This window comes from Anolis sagrei, chromosome 9, assembly GCF_037176765.1.
Source record: "Anolis sagrei isolate rAnoSag1 chromosome 9, rAnoSag1.mat, whole genome shotgun sequence".
NCBI classification, from domain to species: domain Eukaryota; kingdom Metazoa; phylum Chordata; class Lepidosauria; order Squamata; family Dactyloidae; genus Anolis; species Anolis sagrei.
In genome coordinates, this window is record NC_090029.1 from 23,500,065 (window position 1) to 23,512,722 (window position 12,658).

Consider the following 12,658-nt stretch of genomic DNA (forward strand, 5'->3'; position numbering starts at 1 on the left):
GTTATTTATTATTATCCATTGATTGACTTAATTTTATCCCACCTTTATCCTAATATAGAGACTCACGGCAGCTAGCAATAAATACCTGTATTGATTTGAGTCTAATGTGCCATTGAATCTAATGCACACCTCAATTTTCAAAACCCTAAAACAAAAAAAAAACAAAAAAAGTGAGTGAGTGAGAGAGAAGTATTTTCTGGCAAATATAATGTGCAGCGCCAAAAAGTGTACTCTTTGTTATTTGGCCAAAAAAGGCATGCATTATAGTGGCTGCATGCTTATAATTCCTTCTTTAAAAACAAAAATGTTAGGACACCAAAGCTTCTAAGCCATGGGTCCTCAAACTAAGGCCCAGGGGCTGAATGCAGCCCTCCAAGGCCATTTACCTGGCCCTCACTCAGGGTCAACCTAAGTCTGAAAAGACTTGAAAGCACACAACAACAACAATCCTATCTCATCAGCCAAAAGCAGGCCCATGCTTTCCATTAAAATACTATATTTGTTAAAAATAGTTTGAATTGTTCATTTTAATTATTTTTTTTAATTATTGTATTGTTTTTAAGTGTTTATTGCACTACAAATAATATTTGTCCAGTGTGCATAGGAATTCATTCAAATTATATTCTGGCCTTCCAACAGTTTGAGGGACTGTGACCTGGCCCTCTGTTTGAAAAAGTTTGAAGACCCCTGTTCTAAGCAATGGCAAAGAAAACTTTGGGATGCATTGATGCTATAGAATGAACCCACTTTAATTGCCTTTGTTCAATGTTATGGGGTCATGGGGGCTTTGGTTTGGTTTGGGATCATGGGGTCTCCCAATGGATGCTGATGCCTTGCCACACTGCAAATCCCAGCATTGCATAGCACTGAGCCAGGGCAAATGAGAGATGCTGTCTCTCAAATAAAAGCTCCAGGTACTCCTGAAGTAGCTTTCTCTTTTGCTTTGGTTCAGAACTAAGATTACAATATCATGTAAATCTAATGCACACCCTAATTTTGGGAAGGCAATTTAGTCAAAACAGTTGAGCATTAGATTTGAGTAAATATAGTATGTCACAATGGAAATAAAACAATGTATATGAGTATTAAAATAAAAAAAAGAAACATTAAACCCATTGTGTCGTTAAACTATTAAACATAAAATACATTAGAAAAGTGTGTACATACCTCAGAATCCCAATCACATCAGCCCATTTCTCATACCCCGAAGACCTGATCAGTTGAGCTACATTGGTTTGGGAATAAAATGATCAGTTTTTTGATTCCAAAAGCTGTTCTGAACCTATGGGACATAAATAATCAGGAGTTCATTTAATGGAAGTGCTGATTTTTTCAGTTCCCTGGCCTGTGAGCATGAACTTGCCGTCACATGACTCTCAGCATAGCAAACGGCTGTTTTTTATTGCTATGTACTTTGCATTCAGGAAATGGCTCTCTTTGGGGATGGTTGAAAGTAAAGGGGAAGGGTGGATTTCCATTGAAAGTACACCTGGCTCTGGATCTTATACATGTGATGCCTCTAGGATCCCTGCTCATTGAAATAATGAAACATTAGACTATTGATATGCATTAAAACTCTACACCCATCCCATCATCCCGGTCACGCCATTCCCTAAATGCCCAATGGCAGAGGGACGTGTCTACCTGCCAATGAAAGGTAAGCAAAGATGCAGTCTCTCAGACAAAGGGAGTCTCAGAGCGATGGAAGAGGCCCAGTTGAATGTTGTGTCTCCATGAGAGTCAACGTGTAGTTCTTTACCAAGTGTTTATTTGTAGTCTGTGGTGCCATGGGAAAGGCTACATTTGCATGGAGGGGGAGCACTAGTAGTTTGGGGTTAGATCAGCCAAGATGCACAGCTGTTCACCCTGTAAGAGGGGACAGCGCGGTCCTCCTGTTCCAATATGTTCCCTCACTTAACTCAGTTGGGGGCAATGTATGGCTACTTCCTCGCAGAGCCTATGAAATCACACTGGAAAAGAGTGTCAGACACATTCCTGCGCTTCAGGAAACAGTAGGGCCCTTTAGATAAGCAAAAGGCACTTTTTAGTGGACTGGGTGTTTCAGAGAGCGCCTGGTTCCAGATGTTCAGCTCTAATAATAATAACAATAACAACTTTATTCTTCCCTGTTTTCCCTAAAATAAGACATACCCATAAAAATAGGTATTGGGTGTCCTCAGAGGGAAGACGTAAAGCTGTGGCTGCTGTTTTACTCAGCACTGTGGGTCTCTCTCCCCCAGCATCAACCAGCAATAGGGGGAAAGCTTTAACAAGCAGTTTGCTATGAGCCCAGAGAGATCATCCCATAAATGCAGAGTGTTGTACCATACTTAATAAAAATAAGACATTCCTTGAAAATATGTCCTAGTTTGTCTTCTTGAGGAAAAATAAATATAAGTGTCTTATTTTTAGGGAAACACAGTTGTATCCCACCACCATCTCTCCGAAGGGACTCGGAGCAGCTTGCACAAGGTGCCTAAAACAAGACATGACATAAAATGTATTTATTTACTATATTTATATACTGCTTTTTTATTCTGGGGGCGGGGGGACTCAAGGCGGTTTACAACATATTAATGGCAAAAATTCAATGCCATGTAGATCTAGAAAGAAAAAATTGTAATAGCAAAACATTACTCTATAACTATAAAGTAAAATCATTAAAACCGTTAAACGTAAGACATAAACAACATTTAAACATTAAAACAAAGCACTAAAAACATCCTAGTTTAAATATTAAAACCACTTGATCCAAACATTGTACACCCTAGCCACTCCAGTTATCATTGCACATATGTCCTATAAAACACAATATAAAATACAAATGTAAACATGTAGCAACAAGATAAAACTCAGGGCCTTCGGATTCTCTGTAATTCAAAAAGTATGGCTAACTGGAGCATTTATGGAGTTGCATTTTTTGTAAACCCTGGGAGGAGCTGTTTCGGCAGTTCTGTGCAAGGAGGAAACGAAATGTGCAATTAGTGTGCAAATCAGTTAAGACTTGCCCATCTTAATTACAGGGCGGAGGATTAATCTCAAACCGGCTGTTCTGCCGCCACAATGTATAGTGTTCAGAGGCGGGTCTCATGCCACAACAGGAGAGGACACCATTTGGTCCCATGGGTCATTTCTAAGGGGAAAGCCATAACAACAACAACAGGCGAGCATAGTGTAATATGGTTGGGCAAATTCAGGATGTCTGGAGCCCTCCATGGACCAAACTGGGCCATCTAAATAACACCGAATGTGCCCAGAGAGTAAGTTCTGATTTGAAAGCAGTTTTTTTTTAAGATAAGGGATGTGTGTATGAATGCATTGATTAGAGGTAAATTATACTCCTGCAAGAGATAGTTCTTAAATTTTTTCAGGAGCTTTTTCTGCCATAAAACATTTCCTCTGCAGACTTCTAGGCCCCTCAAAATGGCCTTTTGGACTGCAGTCCCACCCCTGCCCTGCAAGGGATGTTTGGTGTATGCATTGCCATTAGGATCACAAATCACCAACCTGCCCTAAGAATGCAGTCAAAAGTTTCTCCTTAACTTCAGGTGGAATGTATCAGTTGGAAAGGGATGCTTTGGCGGCTTAATGCCTTCTAGAGCTTTCCAAATCCATTGGCTGACTTGTTGGTTTTTACCTCCAAGAGGGGCGTTTTCCATCTTGCAATTTATTTTATAACCAGATAAGGAATGTTTGTGGAGGAAAAAATCAATGGGTTGATACTTATCCTTTTATTTTTCGTGTCACAATGCATGCGGGTAGCTGTCTTTGCAAACAAATCGTAACTTCAGACGCCTGCAATGTTGCATAAACATCCAACTCCCTTTTCTTGTGGGTTGAGTGGGAGTCGTGTGTGAAATTCCACTGGGATTGCTCATGGACGTCCCTTGGAATCCGCTCTGCCCCCTCCGGGTCATCCCTTTCAAAGCTCTTACAGGGGTAATGAGCCGTTCAAATGCATTAACCTCTTTTTCTCCTCCCCATATGACAAAGGAAAGGGATATTTGCAAAGCTCAGCTTGATGTGGCCTAACAGTGATTTTCCTGGGGAAAAATCTGTTTTGGTCATTAGTATTGGTGTCTGATATGTATTAATAGGTCAGAAGGTATTTATAAGCACAAACTTATTATTATTATTATTATTATTATTATTATTATTATTATTTTATGTCTTACCCAACTGTCCTCATGGTGGGTCACAGCACAGTCAAAACATAGAAACATTGCAGAAATTCTATAAACATGCATATTAAAATTTAGGTCTATAAAAGATACATATTAAATACACAGGACAGAGATTAAAACACGGGACATGGATTTACAATACATGCTTAAGCCATGCTTAAAATAATAATAACAATAGTAATAATAGGTATTATTTATTACCTGCCTCTCCTAATGGCTTGAGGCTGGGTACAACAAATCAAAAATATTTGGACATAAAATATATACAATAAATTACATAGCTAAAAACACAACTGAAATAGAAGAGCTGTAAGAGAAGAGAAAAGAACCTATTACTTGGATGCAGATTTGGTCATACTTAGAGACCCATTGATATGTTAGCCACTCTGATTTCAAGGTCATTACAAGCCTTGGTTAATGTAAGAAAGCTATGACAAATGTAGATCTCATTGGTTTCAATGGTTCTAATGATCTAAGTTACTATCAATGATCTAAATTGCTGGAAGAAACATTATCAGCCTTAGATATGCAGATGATACCACTTTGATGGCTGAAAGCGAGGAGGAGCTGAGGAGCCTTCTAACCAAGGTGAAAGAAGAAAATGCAAAAGCTGGGTTGCAGTTAAACATCAAAAATTAAGATGATTGCAACTGGACTGATAGATAACTGGCAAATAGAGGGAGAAAACGTGGAGGCAGTGACAGATTTTGTATTTTTAGGAGCGAAGGTTACTGCAGACACAGACTGCAGCCAGGAAATCAGAATATGTTTCCTTTTTTTGGGGTGGGGGGGAGCAATGACCAATCTTGATAAAATAGTGAAGAGTAGAAACATCACACTGGCAATGAAGGTCCACATAGTTACAGCAGTCATATTCCTCAGAGTAACCTATGGGTGTGAGAGCTGGACCATAAGGAAGGCTGAGTGAAGGAAGATAGACGCTTTTGAACTGTGGTGTTGGAGGAAAATCCTGAGAGTGCCTTGAAGATCCAACCAGTCCATATTCCAGGAAATAAAACCCGACTGCTCACTGGAGGGAAGAATATTAGAGGCAAAGATGAAGTACTTTGGCCATATAGGAAAGCTTGGAGAAGATAATGATGCTGGGAGAAATGGAAGGAAAAAGGAAGAGGGGCCAACCTTCACACAATGGATGGATGGTATCCTTGAAGTGACGGACTTAACCTTGAAGGAGTTGCGGGTGGTGACAACCAACCCGGAGCTCTGGCGTGTGCTGGTCCATGAGCTCATGGAAATGACTGAACGAATAAACAACAACAATGATCTAAGTAGGGATCTGACCCATAGTTGTGCATAAATTTGGAAATCAAGGGATGCCACCTCACAGACCCCACACATTGAAAGGTGTTGTGTTTAAAAATAATAATAAAAAGTTATGCGAAGCGTTCATATGTTATGCTGATATAACAAGTCTGGGCAGGCGGGCAGGAAGGTGCATAAATGCATGTAAACACATTCCACACTTTTCACATGAGGGAAGACAAAGAATCCGGTGATTCATGGGTGTGTTTGGCATGGGGTGCCACTGTGGCCACAAATGTGGTTGTAAAAGGGCTGAAAGGATTTCTTAATGGAAGGGTTATTGCCGCAAGTGGAGGGTGGAGCTATTTCCGTGTTGTCAGGGGCCCGGGCCTGGTGCCTGGCTCTTTATTGTTGCAGTTGTTGTGCCTTTGAGGTATTTCTGACCCTGTTGTGGGTTTCTCTTGGCAAGATTAGCGCCTTCCCTAGAGGCTGAGAGAGTGTGACTTCCCTGGAGGCTGAGAGAGTGTGACTTACACTGAAACCCAGTGAGTTTCAGTGATTGCTTGGCAATTCGAATCCAATTTTATGCTGGCTCATGACTTCTGCAAACAAGGGCTGCTTGGCCCAGTTTCTCCCATCTATTCTGACACAAAGGCCCTGAGAAGGAAGGCATGGTCACATTCCTGGGAATCTAAGTGGATCCCATGCTCCTGAAATGAAGGGTGTTGCTAGATCCTATCTGACGATGTGAAATGTTTCTGAATGGGTGTGCATCCACATATGTTGATCCCTCCCTACCTCCCACTGCAGGTGTGAATGTTTTTGATTACAACCGATTGCAGAAACACATCTGTGTCCCATGAAGTAGCCATGGCATGGCTTGGCTTGGCTGTCCGAGTGGGATTTCCTTATGTGATGTCCCTGCAAGATTCCTTTGTGGGTTGTTTATTGTGTGCCTTCCAGCAGTTTCTGATTTGTAGCATTCCTAAAGTGAACCTCTTGTGTGGTTTTCCTGACAAAGAAGTTTGTCTTCGCCTTCTGGGAGACTCACCTAACTAAAGTTCCCCAGTGGGCTTCCACGGCCAAGTGGGAGTTTGGGCCCTGGTTTTCCTAGTGTCCTAGTCCAACATGGGCTCCCTGATTTATTCTAGGACCCATTTCCTAAAGTAAACGAGAAAGCCGAAAAGTTATCGTGGTTTGGTGTTGGACTTCATCCCACACCCCATTGCAGGTGTGCTGATTCTCTTCCTGGCGGGTTGCATCACAGTTGAGCTTTTACAATATCTAGAGAAATTCACCTAGTGACAAAACAACACCCTTATTCAGAGAAATTTTTTTTCAGCAGGGGATGTTTAAGTCTTCTCCCTCTGGTTCTTTTTAAATATTATTTTGTTGTGCTAGAGATGAAATGGTGTCCCTCCATATTAGGGCTCTAAGCAAGGACATTGCACCTTTCCTGGAAAGTAAAAAAACACAAGTGCTTGAGAGTAGATGTTTTGGGTGGTTAGCCTTGAATTTATTAATTTATTTACAACATTTATATGCCACTCTTCTTACCCTGAAGGGGACTCAGAGCAGCTTTTTTTTTTTTTTTTTGTCGTGTCAAGAGTGACACTCCTGTTGTGAGAGAATTGGCCGTCTGCAAGGACGTTGCCGAGGGGACACCCGGATGATTTGATGTTTTATCATCCTTGTGGGAGGTTTCTCTCATGTCCCCGCATGAGGAGCTGGAGCTGATAGAGGGAGCTCATCTACCTCTCCCTGGATTTGAACCTGCGACCTGTTGGTCTTCAGTCCTGCCAGCACAGGGCTTTAACCCACTGTGCCACCGGGGGCTCCGGTGGCTTACAAGATATATATACTTACAATATATTATATTAGCATAGTACAATATCAATATTATGTATTACTACATTGTAATCTACCATTATATTGTAATGTTATTAGTAATATTAAATATAATACAAAATATATAATTATAATATCATATTATTAGTAGTATTATATTGTAACGGAATCAGTCCAGTGCTGGATTCTGTGTTTGCTCCTTGGGTAAGCAAAGAACTGCAGCACTCCAGACCTCTCAGAAGGAGAACCTATTAATAGTCTTCATTGCGGGCAGCATTGCCCAGTGCCCCTCGTTCCTGGTTGTCAAAGGCAGCTGCGCTCCCTTTCCACTGCTTCCGGTAATCCAAGGACATCCTGTCTTGTTTGACACTGATCATGTATGAGATATGTGGCAGGAGCACCACCTGGTACCTTCACAGCCAGGTGCCACAAATTAGAAGGTATCCAGAGGACCATTTTGCTTAACCCCATTCTGCCAAGCCTTCCCAACAGATAGACATCCAGCCTCTTTCAAAACCTGCAGAGAAAACGGAGACTCCAAGGCTATTGATCGTTCTCGCTATCAGGAAGTTCTTCCTAATACAGTAGTCTCACTTATACAACCTTCATTCATCAAGTGCAGTTTGCCTCCTGCCTGGAATAATGCCAGGGAGTCTATTTTGGAGCTAAATTCATAAATACAGTAATTACTATATAACATAACTGTGTATTGAGCTGCTTTTTCTGTCGATTTGTTGTAAAACATGATGTTTCGGTGCTTAATTTGTGAAATCATAACATAATTTGATGTTTAACAGGCTTTTCCTTAATTCCTCCTTATTATCCAGCATTTTCGCTTATGCAATGTTCTGCCAGCTTGTTTATGTTGGATAACCAAGACTCTACTAAATTTAGATGGAATCTCAGCTGGGATTTTCCGATGTATTGATTTGGGATACAGTGTTCAATTAGGACTTGATGTCAGCAGTACAAATAAGAGGCGTCACACTCTCTTTGACAAGCAGTTTCATTGTGGACTCTGTTGGAGCTTCCCGTTTTCATAATAGAAGTCCAGGCTGTGATGGTGTCACACGCAGCAGCCAACCCAGTTTGTGTGGAATTTTTCTAGGCATCTTGGTTTATTTTTCTTCTTTTTACTCCTGGAATGCTGCTTGCATGTGAAAACCCTATTGGGCTGCAGCTGGCTTCCTGGCGCGCTGCGTGTTTTCAAGAGAAAGTTCAATTTGATGTTAGCACATGGGCGTGCCTTTGGAACGCAAGGCGAAGAGGAAAAAGCAGCACAGCGGTGTGTGGTGTGTCTCTATATGTGGGAAAGGACCACCGGCCCCTTTCCCACTTCATTGTGGAAAGTCTCCTGTGCAAACAGTACACCCCAAATTCCACTGTAATGGACAGTGGACCTTTTGCTCTTAGATTTCCCAGCCAACAATTCATCTTTGACTCCAGTGATTTTGAAGAAAAACATAAATGCCCATTGAGGAGAGAATGCTTCCAGTGTATGGATACTATGTATGGATACTGTCACTAGTGGCCCATAAGTCTGATTGTCTTTCAAGGGAAGAGTCTTGTCAGTGGGTCTGCAAGTGACTTTAGAGACTGATTCTAGATCAACATGGTCTTTCTTTCGCTGTGAGAACATTCATTTCCAGAAGGAAGGTGGTCCCAACAACGGTTGGCTTGGGGTGCCTTCTTCATCTTGGCACATTTCTCCCTTTTGCCTCCCATTTGTGCCTTTTCAAAACCCACAGCACTTTTGGTCACAGCTGACCCCCAGTTTCAGTGCTCGAGGGTCAGGGCTTCCCAGTTCATGTTTATTCACATTTTTAAAGGTTAGCTTTAAGCCCCTCTTTCAATCTTTTGTTGTCCATTGCGTTTTCCGTTCTTGAGCTGAGAATAAAGTAACTGCTGTGGGAGATGGTGATTAGATATTTAGGCAACATTGCATTTGGTCTAGCAAAGTTGATGTCGGAGGATCATGGCTTTGATTCTGGTGGCCTTTGTTTCTTCTTCCAGATTCTAACCTTTGTTCGTCTATCTTCTTCCCAAGAGATTTGCAGGGTTTTTCAAAGGCAATATTTCCAGAAGTCGGGAATGACGTTTGTGGACCATCTATGTTTATAGATAAGCATCTTGGTCTCCCTTCTATATGAGAAGTTAGGTTTGGAGAGCCATTCAAAGAAGCCCAATGAAGGGCTAACCAGGAAGAACCCATGACCTTAGTTAGGATAGCATTGTGTGTATTTCAAAACAACATATATTGGTCCTGCTGTGTGGGATGGAAGTGTTTAAGGTATCCCTTTAAGTTCAACAAGACTCCTTGCCTAGGCAACCTCTTGTCTCATCAGAGGGACGGACGCCACTTCTTTGAATCTTACTAGAATGGCAATTTGAGGAAACTATACTTGGACCCCCTGACTTTGTCTGATACTTTGGCATTTAGAGCGAATCATTTATTTTGTGGGCTGTTGTTTGGAAGGACATGTTCAGTGTCATTATCCAAGCGGTCCCCTTGTCCATTTCATGCCTTGACTGCCTCAGAGGGGCCTCTCGTCTGGCACCCGAGGAGACAGGCTGGCAGCGAAGGTAAGCTGAAACCTCTTTGCTTTCTGGGATGGGGTTCTGGCTTGTAATATTTCTTTTTTATTGACACGCATGTCTTCTAATTTAACATCAGAAATGCTTTTGTCAAAATAGACTCCTGCATTCCTTGTGCTGCTGCGCCAGAAGGTTGTTTGCTGTGGTCAGATGATAAGTGGCTGACATGATGAGCGCAGGGGCTAGTTCATGGTGTGTGTGTATATTATATATCTATCTTTGGGTGTGTTGTGCCAGTGTCCACAATGCCCAATTTCATAGTGGCTTAGGGGAAAGTGTCAATGCAGAGCTAATTGGATGCAGCGCATTCGGTTGTGATTGTTGTGGTAGTGTGTCGCCCGCTGGTGGCGGGATCTTGGGGCTCGTACTTGCAGCCGACAGCGACCCCAACGTATTACTCACCCTTCGAGCATGCCCTGAATGTATCCTGAGCTATTTCTTTCAGTCGCTTGGCTATCAAGTACCGGGTGAATCAAAAAATAGCTCCGGACTGGTGTGAGACTGTCTGCATATTGTTTACAGGATATTTCAGAGCCAGGGGGGATATTTACCATGTCTGAGTCGCCGAGGCGGTAGTTGGTGCTCCAGTAAGGAAGCAGAGAAAACAAAAGCCGTGTTGATGCAGGGTTTCCTTTCCTAGTGTCCGGCGAGGGCAGCTGGAGCCATTGGCATCACCGGCCAACTGGGAGGGACATTTGGGCCGGGCAGAGACTGGCACCAGATATTACTACTTGGCCTCCTGAGCATTATGAAGTCTGAAGATGACCCTGAAGATGGAGAAGATCTGACCGGAGACCCCAGCTAAGAGCGAGGCTGCCAGGATGAACGTGGGAGGCCAGGGAGTCTGCCAAGGTCCGAGGGCATATCCTCAGCTGCCTCCTGCTTTATAGCCGAATGCCCCGAACAGTGTTTACTCTCAGCTGCAAGGACCCGGGGAATTTAGGATGAGTTGCCTCTTCTCCTGTGCCCTTAAACATGTGGTAGGTATCCCATGCGGGTTGGCAGAGCCACACGAGCCCTCAAACCTGTGCCTCCCAGTTCTGACCTGCTGATGTGAAGGCTGGGAAAAGGGGATGTGAGAGCCGTGTTTAGATCTCTGAAAGGATGTCCCATTGAGGAGAAGGGGGGCAAGCTTGTTTTCTACTACTTCAGAGACTTAGACGCAAAGGAGCCATGGATACAAATGGCAGGAAAAGAGATTCCACTGAAACGTTAGGAAAGTGGAATATGCTGACTAGAAGTCCGGTGGAGTCTCCTTCTATGGAATATTTTTAACAGAGGTTGGATGTGTGTCTGTCAGGACTGCTTGTGTTGTGTCTTCCTGGTCCCTTCCAACTTTATCGTTCCATGCATCCTGGAACTACATTATTGTCCTGCTTCTGTTAACACCTGTTCAGGCATTTCTTTTCATTTGCAGCTACTTTGCGTCATAGATGGATGGTCAGTTGACACGATGGAAAATGGGGGCAATAATGGGCTGAACTGGAAATGCGTTTTTACTGTAATCTGAGCGTCTCAACTGAGGCTGGCCCATTGTTTCCTATTCTGTGGGTTTTTGTCCTGAATGAGATATTATTTCATTGCTTTTCTGTGCTGCTGTAAAGTAGAGAGAGGACACGGCGGAACCATTGTGGTATTTTTCCTGTAAAGGGTTTGCCCTTGGGGGTTGCTGCATTTTCAAATCAAGGAAGGCGGCTTGAACTGTTTGCTGAAATTGTTCATCGAATTGAATAAGCTACAACTTGGCTCTCCCTCCTCTGCAGCCCAGACCCTTTCTGGCCCCAAGAGGCTCATTTTCCCCCAGAGTGCCTTCTCCTTCAGAGCCCTGCTCCTGCTTGATGTTGAGAGCCAGGAATGGCCCGGAGAGGGACTTGGTAGGAAAGCCCTGGCAGGTTGGAGAAAACATAATGTTTTAAGTCTTAGAGGCTGTTCCTTGCAAAAGCCTCCATCCCCTGCATTAGTAGAAACAGAAAGGCGTTCCAAAGCCCACTTTTTTTTCTTTTTCAGTCTCAGGTTTGGTCCTGAAGGGAGTAAGGAGCCTGATGGATCCAAAGGGATTTTTCCATCCAAGGCTTGCTGTTTTGCCTGAGTACTGCAAAGGATGTGGGAGTCTTGCTGGAGACGTAGACTTGCAAGGCTAAGATATGAAAGAAAAAACACTTCATGTCACCCAAGTCCCACAGAGACCAAAGGCAGTGGCTGACAGCTTTTGTGCAAGTTTTGCTTAGTTACTGAGCAAACAAAATCTGTTGCAGATGCTGTGATCTGAATATCAGATGCAAAAGTACACTCAGACCTGTGAGTGACCCGGGAGATTGCTCCCCGGGATCTCCAAGCTGTCGACACATTTGGGATTGTGTCTCTCTCTGTGTTTAAATCTGGCTGCAGGGAGGGGAAAGGTTCTAAACATTCCCGCAGGTTGCTTTAATTGCCTTGTCCATCTGTCCTGGCACATTGGGAGCCGTCCCTCACTGTCAAGGGAATGAGTGGCATCAAAGCCTGGTCAGTACGTGCCGCAGAAGCAGGCACTCAGTGTTTGAAAGTTCTCAACTGGAGAAAGATGTCACCGAAACCCTTGCCTTGATGTACAAGATTAACATTCCTTGCCTTTCCTTGGTGCCGGATGCACAGAACCAAATGGGGCATTGTTGGCCTTCCATGTAGCAGTACAGTATCTGCTGTTATTGACTCTCTGTTATTTCCATGATACCGAAACCGCTATAAGAAAACTATATGAATGATGCTGTGGCTCCGTCTCTTGTTTGGGT

The 12,658-nt window shown here is 43.1% G+C and overlaps 1 protein-coding gene across 3 annotated transcripts in view; it reads left to right on the top strand.

The window, feature by feature from the left end:
- Nucleotides 1–12,658, top strand: part of UACA (uveal autoantigen with coiled-coil domains and ankyrin repeats) — a 64,006-nt gene that overhangs the window by 18,799 nt on the left and 32,549 nt on the right. The window contains exon 1 of one of the 3 annotated variants that reach the window (XM_060755407.2): nt 10,331–10,870. The exons of the other annotated variants lie outside the window; for them this stretch is intronic. Within the exon in view, the coding sequence (XP_060611390.2) occupies nt 10,835–10,870 (36 nt within the window). The 5' untranslated portion in view covers nt 10,331–10,834. Of the gene's footprint in view, nt 1–10,330; nt 10,871–12,658 lie in introns of those variants that run through there. 3 annotated transcript variants of the gene reach the window in all.